Source organism: Rhinoderma darwinii, chromosome 4 (genome assembly GCF_050947455.1).
Source record: "Rhinoderma darwinii isolate aRhiDar2 chromosome 4, aRhiDar2.hap1, whole genome shotgun sequence".
NCBI classification, from domain to species: Eukaryota; Metazoa; Chordata; class Amphibia; order Anura; family Rhinodermatidae; genus Rhinoderma; species Rhinoderma darwinii.
This window is the reverse complement of record NC_134690.1, coordinates 234680171-234697482: the sequence shown is the minus strand read 5'-3', so window position 1 is coordinate 234697482 and position 17312 is coordinate 234680171. Positions and strand designations below refer to the sequence as shown.

At 40.0% G+C, this 17312-nt stretch overlaps 1 protein-coding gene across 1 annotated transcript; it reads right to left on the bottom strand.

Annotated features, from left to right (window-relative positions):
* Positions 1-1476: 1476 nt before the first annotated feature.
* LOC142760498 (protein FAM200C-like) lies at positions 1477-15588 on the bottom strand. The gene is made up of 3 exons (XM_075863696.1): positions 14863-15588; positions 13821-14755; positions 1477-1582 (listed from the first exon to the last, which is right to left on the bottom strand). The coding sequence occupies exons 1-3, from the start codon at positions 15586-15588 to the stop codon at positions 1477-1479; spliced, it is 1767 nt and encodes a 588-aa protein (XP_075719811.1).
* Positions 15589-17312: the final 1724 nt, after the last annotated feature.

Genomic DNA, 17312 nt, shown 5'->3' with positions numbered 1-17312 from the left:
GATGCTATCCAAACCCTTGTAAATAAAGAATATATTTCCATAATGACAGCATTACGGTACCCCTCATGTCCCGGTACAGTAAAAAAAAGCTCCACATGTGCATTTATAGTCCATGTCTGGTCATCCCTATATCAGAGACAGACCTGCCATAAGACAAGGTTACTTGCAACATTGGCATACAGGAGACTGGTTGCTTTATAGGATGTCAACTGTGCCATTAGTTCATATTAGTCTAAACACATGAACGTTACCATATACATCCAGGGTGCACATATATCATGTACTGCCAACCTTGATTCGTTGAACAGCAACTGCTGATATATACATTTTGTGGGTATTCGATCAGCCATGATAATTACGAAGGAAATTTACCAGTACAGTTAACAATCTCCACATAGCGCGTCTGAGGAGAGGCACACAGAAAAGGAGGAATGGAATTCCAACTTCTAAGTTCACTGAAACAGGATCCTCAGATGAACCGACTAGCAGTTATTTTTTAGGTCAAAGACCTCCACCCAGGAAACCCACAGACGTAGAAGAAGAAGAGGAAGGAAACACCACAGTTGGAAAAAACATCAGATTAACACACTCCATGAAACCACCATTGGGAGAGCCAAGGAAAGAACTGAGCCTCAATAGGGACATTTAGTGGTAAATATCTCATCCATTGCTCTATCAGAAACTGAAATTAATCTGTTCATTGTCATTTTGTCCAGGGTCTAGATTTGACTGGTTTAAATGTAAAATGGATTTACATGCCTTATTTAGGAGAAATTAGATTGAAAGTAATTTTTCTACTGAGATTGATTGGGTTACAAAGGGAGCTATGGTTAGAACCAGTTGAATTTACAGGATTATAGGCTATATATGAGAAGTAACTTTCAACCTACTGCCACCAACAATGCTGTTGAAGCCTATATTTCTCTTGTAAACTAAATATTGCCAGGTTTCAAAAGAAGTACACCTGAAAATGGCTACAAACTTAATTTAGCCAAAGAGGAAATTGATGCCCTTATATGCTGTGTAATAACCATGCTTTTACTGTGAAACCGGCTAATAAAGGAGGAGCCACAGTTATTAGCGATACACATAAATTTGAGGTTGAAAGACCCAAACTTTAATATTATGAAACAAACTAGATTCACAGTTGATAATACATATGCAAAATATCTGATTGTCAGTAATTTATATGAGTATCTGATTGAAATAAACTCAGTGACACCCTTATTGTATATTTTACCCAAAATACATAAGTGCATGATAACCAATAGCATCAGGAATAGGCTCAATATTTACAGGTTGACTGAAGATCATAAATAGTTCTTACTGACTCTATTGGAACAAGTATTGGGTTATAATTACCTTACATTCAAGAACAAATTCTATATGCAATGGAGGGGTATCACAATGGGATCCAATGTAGCCCCTAAATATGGTAATATATACATAGATGCATTTGAATGTGACTTTGTATACTCATCCAGCCTCATCCAATATGTGAGAGGCTGGATGAGATACAATGATGAAGATTTTTCTGTTATGGACCAGTACTAGGGAATCCTTAAAGGGGTGGTTACATTCTCTGAACATGATATACAATGAGTTACAATTTATGTTAGTTTATCCAAGGGAGAGCATTAAATTCCACAATTGGAATTGACACAATGGTATATGTCAAAGATGACTTGTTGATGACAGACATATATATATATAAAATCAAGAGGAAAAAAACAATATATTGAGAAATGATAGTGAACACCCTAAAGTCATTCCCTTTAGCCAGATGTTGAGGGTAAGATGGATTGTGAGAGACAATGCCTAATGGGAACATAGACAAGTAGATATGGGTGGATGCTTCATCAAACGTGGGTGTCCAAAAAAATGTAGTGACCAGACACAAAGATCAGGTCCAGACACTATTTTGCAATGACATATTGCAGGATAGGAATATAGGGTGTGACAAGAATACCTTTTGTGTCTACATATAGACATTTGAGTTATCAAAAAGCAAACATTTTGAGAACTATCAGCTCCACTTTGGGACAGAGATACCCCAAAAAACACGAGTTCAAGGTTCCACCCCTGATCTTGTATCTTAGGAATAACAATTTGAGGGACCACTTACTGAGGACAGAGTCCTAAACATCTAAAAATAAGATAGTCTGGGATACTTCCCATGCTTTCGGTGTAGTAACTGCAACAACATACAGAGGGGCAATTCTTTTGTGTATCCTTTACAGGTTAACGGTATAAATTCAAACAACATTTTACCTGTAGGCCTGAGTACGTTGCCTATTTGTTAGAGTGCCCTTGTGAACTTATATATGCAAGATATACTACTCAGGAGTGTAGGAATAGAATCAATCAACATAAATACAACATTCGCAAAAAACATCAGATTTGCCGGTCTTGTAACACTTTGTGAAGTGTCGCCATAATGTCTCTCAATTGAGACTTAAAATCATTGATGGGATATCTACTTTTAAATGGGGATGTGAAAGAGTTCTTATGGCTGATCTGTCTCTGATATAGGGATGACCAAACATGGACACGTGACCATAAATGCGTATGTGGAGCTTTTTTTTTTACTTTACTGGTACATGAGGGGGCTACAGTAATCCTTCCATTATGGAAATACATTCTTTCTTTATATGGGTTTGAAAAGCATCACCTTGTAGAGGTATACATACATATATATTTTTTATGGTTGACATATTAATAAATGTGACATTTTATTTATATCATTAAATGTTTACCCCTTTAGATCTGGTCTGTGAACTAGTACACAATTTCATGATGGCATATTTTCATTTTACTGTCTAAGTGAAATCATATTTAAATAACTATACATTGCCAGGTCTTTTCAGATTCATTATCTCAGTAATTTGTTGTTTACGCTAATATCTTTATTCACTAAAACGTTTAAGTTTTCAGGTATATTACCTATTTGTATACTGGGAACCATATTTTAGGTGTCAAGGAGTATCTACTGTGCACAGAATTAGCTTTTTTATATATGTCCAAGTTATAAACAAGGCCTCTAAGGGTATGTTCACACGCACAATTACAAAACGTCTGAAAATTACATGGATGTTTTCAAGGAAATACAGCCTCTGATTTTCAGCCGTTTTTGAAGCATAAAACATTTTTTTAGGCTTTATTTTTTTAGATGTCTTTGGAGCTGTTTTTCAGTTGACCCTATGAAAAACAGCTCCAAAAACGGCTCAAGAAGTGACATGCTCCTTCCTTTTAATGTGGCATCTTTTTACACACCGTTTTTTAAAACAGCGGCGCAAAAAAAATTCCCCATCTGAACAAAACACATTTTTTCCCATTGATTATAGTGCAAAGCTGTTTATTGGCGTTTCACTAGTGTTTTTTAAGGTGTTTTTCGAGGCGTTTATGCCCTGAAATATGCCTGAAAACACTGTGTGTGAATATAGCCTTAAGGGTACGCTTAGCAATAAACGTCTGAAAATACGGAGCTTTTTTCAAGCGAAAACAGCTCCTGATTTTCAGACGTTTTTGTAGCAACTCGCGTTTTTCGCTGCGTATTTTACGGCCGTTATTGGAGCTGTTTTTCAATGGAGTCAATGAAAAACGCCTCCAAAAACGACCCAAGAAGTGACATGCACTTCTTTTTCACGGGCGTCTTTTTACGCGACGTATTTTGACAGCGACGCGTAAAATTAAGCCTCGTGGGAACAGAACACCGTAAATCCCATTGCAAGCAATAGGCAGATGTTTGGAGGCGTAACGGTGCCGTTTTTTCAGGCGTAATTCGAGGCGTAAACGGCCCGAAATACGTCTGAAACCACTGCGTGTGAACATACCCTAAGGATGCTCATATTTCGTGAACAGGCCCAAAGTATAGTTAGTTTGAGCGACATAAACAAAAATTTTCCTGTGCCATACAACAATGTGTTTATTGTATCATTAGAAGAAATCAGTAATGAGGAGACACCTAGAAAGTTGCCGCAGAACAGCAGAATAAAAGAAATAATAATTGCTTTCAGGAGTGTAGTCAGGCATGGGATGCATGCACGATATCATTTCTAAGAAACCAGCAAGGATAATAGTAGAGGTGATCAGGTCCAAGCGCTAAGGCTAGGTTCACATTAATTACTGCTATATTTTACTGTTACCTTTTTATTTGTAACAAAAATACAGTGGGCAGATGCAGCATGCTTTTTTTTGGGTGTTTTTTCTCCACATTGACTTTACATATTTTGCTACGGTATATCACAAAGAAATGTCTAAACAAGTACGTTTGCTTCCTTTTCTTGAGCAATTGCAGAGTAGTTTCAAACTTACTATTACCCATACATTAACCCAGCCTATTATTGTATGTCAGTGATAAAAACTAAATAACCTTAGGTGTCCCTGTCATAAAGGAATAATGTAAGTAGAATATAATTTTTTTTCTATATACAACTTTACGAGAGTATTTACAAATTGCCCTTGGGCAAAAAGGGTGCCTATTTTGCACCTCTCTTTAGAAATTGTAAGATATAACTTTTATTTTTTGCCTTTAAAACTCAAAATTAATCTACACCATAAAACAAATTAAAGTCTCTAACTGTCCTATATTATTTATAAATCTCTGGGTTTCGTAAATAATAAATTCCATCGTCCTCAACGTTACATTTGTTACATTTGTTATATAAGGGAAATTGGCACTGTGGTTGCATGTCTGCGGTACACACCATCACTGGGGGTTTCACCCTCTATCAGAACGGTGGGAACAGTATTTAAAATCACATCTGACAAAGCCCCCGGACATGTTTTGCCATATCTCAGCACCCTCAGTGAGGGCTTGACGACCGCTGTTACGAGCAAGTTACTAGAAAATAGTGAATAGGGAAAAACAGCCGCTTGTACCCTTCACAAGCACTTAAGCTATTGAAGCCACTGTATTGCGACCTACACCTAGTAACCTCACAGACCCTGGTCCCAGACTATAAATTGCTGTGTGTGACCTGTTATTTACATGCACCGCTTGTGTAAATGGTGAATGACTAATGTAAGATCATTTTTTATCCAGCAATAACTATTAAAAGTTACATTTTAAATTATCCTACCCTTTCGATTCTGCAGGCATTCTTGTGACAATAGTTTAGCTCTAGCTGTAGATATATTCACACTAGTGTCATGGCTTATGTTGCTTGCATCCATGACTGTAGTAACAGATCGGTTATGATCCATGATGATCTGTTATGATCCGCCATCCTTCACCATTAACTTTTATGGTTTCCATCAACTTTTCTTTTTTCAACTTTAATTTTTTATTAACATTTTTTAATGGATAATAGAATGCAGCATGCTATGCTATGCCGACGATCAAAAGGCAACGGAAATTAGAGAAAGTAGTGTGAGCAAAGCCTGACATCTACACTCCCTTAATGCACTGTGCACTGGTACCAGGAAACTTTTAGAATGAATGATCACCTATTAAAATATTAGTACAAGACAGGTAAAGCAAGGTATCTGAATAGGTATTTAATATTTTACATAGATTAAAACTGTGGAATATTGTAATTATGATGAGCAAAACTGGGACTATAGCTGAATTTGTGATTTTGTGTGATTGTGTGTGTGCTTGAAAATGTCCCACAGTGGATTATGTGAAAAAACACAGATTTCATAATCAATATGTCATCCATATTGTTGATTCTGCCAGTTAAAATGAGACCCACTGGCAACAAAAGCTTTTTTTTCTGAATATGCTTATAAAAAAAATGGTGTATATTTTACAAAGCTCTACATTTGCAATTGAGAAAATCTATTTAAGCCTAGAGGATAATAGGATTACAACATAAGTAGTAATCTACGTGCAACATATGCAAATAATTTCAGTCAGGTTATCTATTTGTTCCTAACAACATAATAGTTATGGTCTTATACATAGCAATATATTTGCTGCCTAATGTAAACAAAATGCAATATGATGTTCATATTTAAATTTGTATCATTTGTGCTTCTTGACAATCTGTGTTATTGCAGAGAATAACATTACAATGTAATATATTGAAAAAAGCAATATATATGCACTTGGGTATCAGCCATATTTCTTAGGGTAAAACATACTGCAGATTTTCGGCAATGGATTTCGTTGCTCAAAATCCGCAGCATAATACAGTAGCAGCAAAGTGGAATTTGAACAAATCTCAGCACCGATGAACGCTCAGAAATTGACCTGCATTTTGTATAATCCGCAGCATGTCAATTGTATTAGCTTAAACGCTGTGTTGCGATTTTTGTGGGCGAAAAGCTGCGATTCCACAGCAAAAATCGCAACCTAGAAAAAAAAAATCTTATACCATCCCCATCCTCTCTGGGCCCCCATGCCTGATGCATGAGGAGGCCCGTGGCACCCGGCATATCACATTTATGGGCCGAGCAGCACGGGCCCCCTCATGCCTGGTGGTGTCGCTAGTATGGGAAGGGGCCCCGCAGCTAGCAACAGCCACATTAAATTGTACCTGCGTCCTCAGTACCCAAATAAAATTGAATACTATAGGCTGCAGGCCACATTAGGCCTGCAGCCTATAAGACACTGGGAAGACTCCCTGTGAAGGCCGGCGTGATGATGTCACTGCATCACACTGGTCTGCGCAAGCATCCCGCCGGGAGTCTATGCAGCGCTCCGTCCGTCGCGGGAACGGGGCAAGGTAAGTAGAATTTTTTTGGGGGGGTCTATGTGACAATATACAGGGGGAGAGGGGTGGCACTATATACGAGGAGAAGAATCCACAAGATACTGCTTTCCCCTTGGAATTCCTCTGAAGCAAGAGTGCACCTGCACCGATGGACGAGGCATCAACCTTTAAGGATGATGAAGAACATAGTGAAGGTGCTCTTGAGGTTGGAGAATACCGACTCTGCCTCAAAGGTTCAGTCTATAGAGTTCATTCCCTTCTTGGTAAGAGCTGAAATGGGAGCAGCAAGGTACGAGAAATTTGGAATGAACTGTTGATAAAAATTTGCGAACCCAAGAAATCTCTGTATAGCTTTGATGCCTACAAGGCGTGGCCACTCCAAGACGGACTTCACCTTTCCCGGATCAATTTGAAAACCACGATCAGAAATAATATAACCCATGAAAGGCAAGAACTTTCTTTCAAATACGCACTTCTCGAGTTTCGCGTATAGGCTATTCCTCCTTAAATGCAACAAGACTTGGCGTACATGCTTCCGATGCGTCGTCAGATCAGTTGAGTAGATCAGGATGTCAACCCGATACCACAATACAGACATACATGTACATGAAGATCACGGAAGATATCGTTTATGAATTCTTGGAACACCACTGGAGCACTACGCAGGCCAAAGGGCATTTTTGCTGAAAACATCTGCGTAACTAGCATATTGTGGAGGCAGAGAAGAAATAACAGGTCAATCCTGAGGCAGGCAGCGGTGAAGACATCTGGGTCCCCATTGGAGGACCTCTCCGTAATTCCAATCAAGGACTGGAGCGTGATGGCGAAGCCATGGCAATCCCAGCAGGAGGGGGTTTATAGGTTTTGATAGGACATAGAAAGTTATAGATTCAGAATGAATGCCTCCTATCTGTGGTCTCAGCTGTTTGGTGATAGACAGGATAGGGTCCGGCAGAGGTTGTCCATCAACAGAAGCAACCGCCAGAGGTTTCTCCAGAGGAACAGTGGCCAAGTGGAGACGGTCTACTAAGTCCAGCTGGATGAAGTTTGCAGCTACTCCAGAGTCCAAGTAAGCAAGTACAGAGTGCAATCCTTCACCGGTGATGATAGACACGGGAATAGAATGTCTTTGAGAAAATTTAGTGGTTGAGGGAGATTCACCTAGGATTGCCTCTCCAATCAAGCCTAGGTGCTGGAGTCTCCCGGCTTTTGAGAGCATTGGTGCACAAAATGTCCCTTGTGGCCACAGTACAGACATAACCCAGTCGATTGGCTGTGTTGCTGTTCCTAGTCAGACAGTCGGAGTCCATTTACCTGCATAGGATCCTCCGGAGGCGCAGCAGAACAGGGTAGTAGAGGCCTTTGAAATTTTGGTGCCAGTCGACAAGACTCTTTCTCCCGATGAACTTCCAGAATGTGCTCTTGGATCCTCATATGGATCCGGGTTGCCATAAGTATTAGGGCATCCAAGGTAGCAGGAAGCTTTCGAGCTGCCAGTTCATCCTTAATATGAGAGGCAAGGCCCCGCCAGAAAGTTGCCACTAAGGCCTCATTATTCCAAGCCAGCTCCGCTGCCAGCATGCGGAAGGAGATGGCGTACTCCCCTACAGTTGACTCTCCTTGATTGAGGGTCACCAGTGAGGCAGCTGCAGAGGATGTTCGACCCGGGTCCTCGAACACTGTACGGAATGTCTGAAGAAACAGTGGCAAATCAGAGAATTCTGGACCCTCTCATTCCAAGATGGGGTTCGCCCATGCCAGGGCTTTGCCAGCAAGGAGAGAAATAATAAAAGCAACCCTGGCCTCAATAGGCTCGTAACTTGAAGTGGATCGTACACTGGTTGATGAAGCCTCTACAGGTCTTAGGATTTCCGCCATAGCGAGGAGGTAGAGGCAACGAAATTGTAGACCCATGACAGGCAGGATGAATAGCAGATGTTTGACTCAAGCAGAGGCATGGACCCGCGGGACAGGGATGTAATATTACCACTTTACAAAGCATTAGTGAGGCCTCATCTAGAATATGCAGTTCAGTTCTGGGCTCCAGTTCATAGAAAGGATGCCCTGGAGTTGGAAAAAATACAAAGAAGAGCAACAAAGCTAATTAGGGGCATGGAGAATTTAAGTTATGAGGAAAGATTGAAAGAATTAAACCTATTTAGCCTTGAAAAAAGACGACTAAGGGGGGACATGATTAACTTATATAAATATATTAATGGCACATACAAAAAATATGGTGAAATCCTGTTCCTTGTAAAACCCCCTCAAAAAACAAGGGGGCACTCCCTCCGTCTGGAGAAAAAAAGGTTCAAGCTGCAGAGGCGACAAGGCTTCTTTACAGTGAGAACTGTGAATCTATGGAATAGCCTACCGCAGGAGCTGGTCACAGCAGGGACAGTAGATGGCTTTAAAAAAGGGTTAGATAATTTCCTAGAACAAAAAAATATTAGCTCCTATGTGTAGAAATTTTTCCTTCCCTTTTCCCTTCCCTTGGTTGAACTTGATGGACATGTGTCTTTTTTCAGCCGTACTAACTATGTAACTATGTAACTATATATGTTGGAGCAGCCAGAGGAGGTACAGAAGGAGGACCAAACTTGCCATTATGGAGTTTACAGCCTGTAGGAGCTGATCCTGGCATGCCCAGAGATCACGCATGTCCGCTTGCATCATCTGGACCGCTGTTTTGGGTTGACTAGCTGGATCCATGGCCTGAGCATACTGTCACGGCTATGGGGTATGTGGACCCACTAGGCTACTCCGCCATAGCGGAGTAGCAGCTGGCCAAACAACAGTCAGTAATAGTCTTTAGGACAAGAGGTGGCAGATACTTGGCGTAGCAGACACGTGGCGTGGCAGACACTTGGCACAGATGACACTTGGCAAAAATTACACTTGGCACAGATGATATTCGACTCCGACACTAGACTTCACACTGGAACAAACACAATTACTGGATGCAGGATACGGTGACACAGGATACAGGATGCAACTAAGGGACCATTTGCAATAACGAACATGGGCAGACACAACAACGCTCGGACAAGGAGGAAGAGGGCAGAGTCCTTTTTATAGTCCAGGGTGTGTTGGGATTGGGTAGGAAACATTTTATATGTGCGCACGCTGGCTCTTTAAGGCCGGAGACGAACGCGCGTGCGCATGCTAGGGGAAACAGAAGAACAGTGCAGCTGCCGGCAAGCTCTCAGTGTCCTACGGTCGCAGCTGCCGGCGAGTATAACGCGACCATTGGCACATTACATATGAGGTTTTCCAAAATGCATTAGAACTTCAGAAAACCACTACAATCATAACATGACATGGAAAATGAATGTTTAATTCAGCTCTTTTTCATATCTAGTAATAGAGATCACAGTCTATAGAAAATGTGGGTAAATTCTTTCAATATTTTCTATCTCTTTGTTTAAAAAGACAAGGCCACAAAAGGTAACAGATTCACAAATGCCAAGATTCATCAGCTCAGATGACCTCAAGGTTTACATGCTTCATATTGATGTCACAAGATACATTCAGTGTCATAGGCGCCAAAGATTGTTACATGTTACTATATCAAGAAGCGGCTTTGTGCCAGACTGCTTCTCTTTCCTCATTATAAGCATTAGAAATCTCGTTCATAAAACAAATACTGCATGATATTTTGTGATGTGTTCTCTTCCTCTCTATCAGGTAGGTATGATGTAAATTTGTAAGAGATTTGTGAGGGTATTACTGGTTCAGTGGACTTGCCATTGACTGCCAGTGTGTCTCATTTTCAGTTGCAAGATATTTTTATTTTTTAAAATAGCTGTGCAACAGTTACCTAGAAAGTCTAACCAATGTTTTATAGTATGACTTTTATTATTATGTTATACATACAGTAAAGCAAAATCAGAAAACTGAACTACAGGTTCAAATTACAGTAGTTGTCCCTGTGCTCTCTTTTTTAAGTACAACATATTTCCGCTACATGGGTTGGTTTTCCATGAGCTGCTCCTGTAAACACTGCCTCCATCAGTGTGGCCCTTAGCAGTGGCAGAGCTGTAGCTGGTGAGACTGGCCAGGGCATGCATCCCGGGTGCTAGGGCCACACAAGCCACTTTGCTTTGGCCATGTATTTTAAAAACAGGGCTAGGGCAGAGAAACTAATCTTTGACCTGAATGAAGGAAAGACTGTTTACGACTCTACTAGGGGTCTTATAACAGGCACCCTTACATGCCCCCTAGAACTCATTGCTCATACCTACCATCAAATATTATGACGTCCTTGGGAAGGTGCCAATCTCTTGCTCCTTGGATTCTCATCATTGTGCATGTGTAGTGTGCATGTGTGGATAGGTAGTCTCTCCTGAGCCTATGAGCACCCTTAGAACCATTATACAGCATGATTTATGAATTCACTAGATAATAACTAACTTTTACACATTTGACTTGGGGAAAACAATCATTTATATGGTGGCAAAAGGATGACTACCTGGGCAGTATCCCAAAATAAAGTAATGAAGCATATTGCAAAAATTAAAATGATCTACAGTTCTATATGATATGATTAGAAAAGTTATAATTCAAGATACACTTCAATATTTATTGAGAAAGCCCTATACGATCACTGTTTTGTCACTATAACAAAATAAGTTCTGTTTTCTGTATTATTTAACCCCTTAATGACCGCCGATAAGCCTTTTCACGGCAGTCATTAGTGGCTTTATTCTGATGCAATAGCCTTTCTACGGCGCTGCATCAGAATAAATTAAACAGAGCTGTCAAATCTCCCTGCTCTCAGCTGCCAGAGGTAGCGTATATCGTAACAACCCATTGAATAAAGTTATTGTGTTATTTATACCACACGGTAAACGACGTAGATTTAGGGTGCAAAGAAAGAGTGGCAAAATTTCAGGTTTTCTTCTATCCCCCCCCAAAAAAAGTTAATAAAAGTTAATGAATAAATTATATGTACCCCAACATGGTGCTATTAAAAAGTACAAAGACCTTATACAGCTATGTCGAAACAAAAATAAAAAAGTTATAGCTCTTCGAATGTGACGATGGAAAAACGTAAAAAATGTCTTGCTCATTAGGGCCCAGAGTGCAAGCAGGGGGAAGGGGTTAAACTGTGTGAATATATTAAATAGTATTAATTGTAATAATACCAAGGCTCATTATGCCGTTTTGGCTTTGTGTTCAACTGTATCAGTGACAATTCATGGTTCTAGTATATTAATAAGCAATATAGTAACTCTGTTCCTCAACAGAGAAGGATTCCATTATATTATTACTTTCATTTCAAAAGCAGAAAGATTTTGTACTTTTCTTGGTGCTTTTTGTTTATGCCTTATAATTGTAGACACAGCATCTATTTCCCAAGTAAAATTATCATCAAATACTTTATATTATATTTTACATGAAGTAATATTATAACAAATAATGTCACTAGGTAGTAGCTTATTCTGAGATTTACTATGATAGACAGAGGCACACTTATAGAAGGTCTAGTGCAGTGGTTCTTAACCTTGTTGGAGGTACTGACCCCCACCAGTTTCATATGCGCATTCACCGAACCCTTCTTAATTGGAAAAATAAAATTCAAAACATAGGTATATATTTTACTGGTGCACAAAATGAACCGTGCATCAACATCAGTGTTCAAAGAACAAAACCATTAAAACATGATTTTCACACAAAAACAAAAACATAATAATGAATATTTACTGGAAATCAGTGTGACTTCTGCTGTTGCCTTTCAGAGACCAGTTCAGAAATGCGCGGCTTCACCTTGGCAAGTGCCACTCTCATGTCATTTTCGCAACAAAGTCTGTTCCTTTTCTTCGTTTTTATGTCCAGCATCCTCGAAAAGGATTGCTCGCAAAGATATGTTGTAACAAACGGTGGCAAAAGGATGACTACCTGGGCAGTATCCCAAAATAAAGTAATGAAGCATATTGCAAAAATTAAAATGATCTACAGTTCTATATAATATGATTAGAAAAGTTATAATTCAAGATACACTTCAATATTTATTGAGAAAGCCCTATACGATCACTGTTTTGTCACTATAACAAAATAAGTTCTGTTTTCTGTATTATTTAACCCCTTAATGACCGCCGATAAGCCTTTTCACGGCAGTCATTAGTGGCTTTATTCTGATGCAATAGCCTTTCTACGGCGCTGCATCAGAATAAATTAAACAGAGCTGTCAAATCTCCCTGCTCTCAGCTGCCAGAGGTAGCGTATATCGTAACAACCCATTGAATAAAGTTATTGTGTTATTTATACCACACGGTAAACGACGTAGATTTAGGGTGCAAAGAAAGAGTGGCAAAATTTCAGGTTTTCTTCTATCCCCCCCCAAAAAAAGTTAATAAAAGTTAATGAATAAATTATATGTACCCCAACATGGTGCTATTAAAAAGTACAAAGACCTTATACAGCTATGTCGAAACAAAAATAAAAAAGTTATAGCTCTTCGAATGTGACGATGGAAAAACGTAAAAAATGTCTTGCTCATTAGGGCCCAGAGTGCAAGCAGGAGGAAGGGGTTAAACTGTGTGAATATATTAAATAGTATTAATTGTAATAATACCAAGGCTCATTATGCCGTTTTGGCTTTGTGTTCAACTGTATCAGTGACAATTCATGGTTCTAGTATATTAATAAGCAATATAGTAACTCTGTTCCTCAACAGAGAAGGATTCCATTATATTATTACTTTCATTTCAAAAGCAGAAAGATTTTGTACTTTTCTTGGTGCTTTTTGTTTATGCCTTATAATTGTAGACACAGCATCTATTTCCCAAGTAAAATTATCATCAAATACTTTATATTATATTTTACATGAAGTAATATTATAACAAATAATGTCACTAGGTAGTAGCTTATTCTGAGATTTACTATGATAGACAGAGGCACACTTATAGAAGGTCTAGTGCAGTGGTTCTTAACCTTGTTGGAGGTACTGACCCCCACCAGTTTCATATGCGCATTCACCGAACCCTTCTTAATTGGAAAAATAAAATTCAAAACATAGGTATATATTTTACTGGTGCACAAAATGAACCGTGCATCAACATCAGTGTTCAAAGAACAAAACCATTAAAACATGATTTTCACACAAAAACAAAAACATAATAATGAATATTTACTGGAAATCAGTGTGACTTCTGCTGTTGCCTTTCAGAGACCAGTTCAGAAATGCGCGGCTTCACCTTGGCAAGTGCCACTCTCATGTCATTTTCGCAACAAAGTCTGTTCCTTTTCTTCGTTTTTATGTCCAGCATCCTCGAAAAGGATTGCTCGCAAAGATATGTTGTAACAAACGGTATGAAAATCTCCAGAGCTTTCTTAGCAATAACAGGGTACGTTACCATTTGTTGACACCAAAACGTTGAGAGCGTTGTTGTTCTGAAGAGTTGCTGTTGAACCTGGCTCTGCTGAATTTCAATGATTTCATCGAGGTATTTATCATTGACATCTGTTGTCTCAACACTAAACGTGAACGGCTGTCTCACCCATGCTGGATATGACTCTCTTGTAGGGAAGTATCCGTCGAGAGACTTTGCAAGCTCATCTAAGTGCGTGGCAATTGCTTGCTTCAGTTCCGCGGGTACAGAAATGTCTCCGATTCCAGATACATCTTCGATCTTACTTACACAGTCGTCCAGCAGGGGAAAGTTTGCGAAGTTAACGTTCTCTGTTCGTCGTTTCCATAACGATAGCTTTTTTTGAAAAGCCTTCAGGTTTTCTTCCGCTTCGACTCCACCGCCCTGCATCTGTTGATTGAGATGATTGAGAGCTGCGAAGATATCAGCCATGTACGCTAAAATGAGAATGAACTCAGAATTTTTTAAGAAATCTGCATGACGATGTTGGTGCTCTTGCAAAAACAGGGCTAATTCCACACGCACGGCAAAAACACGATTCAGCACCAGTCCCCGGGATAACCACCGAACGTTAGAATGGTACAGAAGTACCTCGAATTCAGAGCCCATTTCTTTACACAGCTCACTGAAGATGCGGTGCCTCAGAGCACTATTTCGCACATAGTTCACGCATTCCACTACAATTTCTAATACTTCGGCCAGTTTTGGAGGCAAGGTTTTTGTTGCCTGTGCAGAATACAATGCGTAACAATGATGTGTGGTGCATCGGCTTTCACTAGCGCACCAAAACCAGACTTTCTTCCCAGCATGACTGGAGCTCCGTCCGAACAAACTGCAGAAACCATATCCCACGAAAGATTGTTGTCTTTGAAGAAGTCATCCACAAGTTTCTTCACATCGGCTGCCTTAGTTGTTGTCGTAAGAGGTTTACAAAATAAAAAATCTTCCTTTATCACGTCGTCTTTCACATAGCGCACAAATACAGCAAGCTGGCTTAGATTGGAAACGTCTGTGGTCTCGTCGAGTTGAAAGCTGAATTTTGCCGGGCTTGAAATCAGATCTGCAACTACTTGAGCCAAGATGTCTTTGCTCATGTCCTCTATTCTGTCGCTAACGGTGTCATTTGAAAGAGGAATTTGGGATAGCTTAACTTCAGCCGCTTTTCCCAGCATGATATTCGCCATCTTCAACACAGCTGGTTTTATGAGTGTTTCACCAATGGTGTGTGGTTTGCTCTGCTTTGCGATCAGGTAAGCAACTTCGTACGATGCTGGGAGGATCGGTTTGTTGATGGGTACAAAGCCGAGAACAGGCAGAGTAGCCTTTTCATAGAATCTGGCTCTCTTCACCTTGAATTCAGCGAGCGTTGTGTTCTTGTATTGTCCATCTCCATGCAGCTTAAGGAAGTGTTCTCTTAGTTTTGCCGGTGCTAGACTAGAATTGCTCAACCTAGCATTGCAAATCATGCAGTTAGGACGCTGACTCCCATCACGTTCCATTATACATGTGAATCCATATTGTACATATTCGTCCGACCACTTTCTTTTTTTGCTCGACATAGTTAGTATGAAGGGATTAAAATATTAAGAAAGAAATCACACGACGTACCATCACGACAGTCACAATTCGACTACTAGGCCAAGCGATGTTGCGTGATCACCTGCAGCCAATGATGGCTAAGCGGGGCATGTCATCACGAATCATATGAGTCGGGTGTCTGTCTTGACCTCCGCCGAACCCCTGAGACTGACTCACCGAACCCCTGGGGTTCGATCGAACCCAGGTTAAGAGCCACTGGTCTAGTGGTTGCGGTCACTTGGGGGCTGTGGTGTATAAGAGAATCCAATGTCCCCTCTGCCTCATTGGGTAGGAGAACTATTGGGCTTGACTATAGTACCGATTTTGGCAATTGATTAATCTATATTACTCTAGCTTATAACAGCGTGTGAAATTCAAAAACCAATGGAATTCTGGGGCACATACATATATTAAAAACAGATGAGTTATGTTTACAAAAAAAAAACAAAAAACCCTCAATTTCAGATTTCCCGACTGGTCATACATGTGCAATAAGTTAAAGAAAAAAAAAAAAGTTGTTATCGTTAAAATGTGGAAGTCACATCCAATAAGGGCTCTGTCCTAAATTAGAAAAAGCTTAAACGTTACATATTTGGCACTGACATATCCTACTGTCTATTCTCGAGCAGCACAGACACTTCACAGGACTGACCCGTTTATACATGTGCCCTTATATGTTTTTTTCCTGTCCCATCTGTTTCTCATTACAAAATGGGATGTTATAAAGGAGTTTCCTGCCATCAAAAACTACAGCTTTGTATTTGTGTTTCACAGTGGAACTGTTCTCATTAAAAGCTGAGCAGTTCAGTACTTAGAAGACCACACAGGCAATTGTCAACATTATATTGTAAGTATTTTAATGACACAAATAAATCAACAATGGGTGTGGGCCGTACAAAAAAAGATTTTATAATGTGATTATGCTAGCAATACTTAAGCAAACAAACAATGCAAAACAAATAGGCTTATTTGCTTTAAAGACGAATCTTTCTATTTCACATCTATCTATCTATCTATCTATCTATCTATCTATCTATCTATCTATCTATCTATCTATCTATCATCTATCTATCTATCTATCTATCTATCTATCTATCTATCTATCTATCTATCTATCTATCTATCTATCATCTATCTATCTATCTATCTATCTATCTATCTATCTATCTATCTATCTATCTATCTATCTATCTATCTATCTATCTATCTATCATGACGGGGTAGGGAGACAGACAGGTGAACCCTAATCTACCCGCCACTCAGTCCCCTGCCTACTTGCATGGCCCGTCCTAGGCGACGGCGTACAACTGGGCGACGGTCCCTACGCTCAATATGTGCACGACAGACAAACAGACAAGGGTACACAGAAGCTAAGGGAAATGGGGCAGTTGCCCACGGCAACACCGTGAGCAACAAGAGTAGTGAACAAGCCGAGTCAAACCAGGAGTGTACGAAGTACCAAACGCAGAGCAGGAGAGTAGTCAGTAAAGCCAGGGACAATATGAAGCAGAGGTCAATAGTACAAGCAGCAGCAGCAGAGCCAGGAAACAGGCAGAATCACAGGCAAAGGGGGAGCAGGAAATGAAGGTATAAATAGACAGAGGGCGGGAGCTAGCTCCGTCTGGCCAGGCTGTGATAGGCTCTCCCACTTCTCAGCCTCCCAGCCCGAGTGGTAGATGATCGAGTCACTCTATCAGACTTAGGA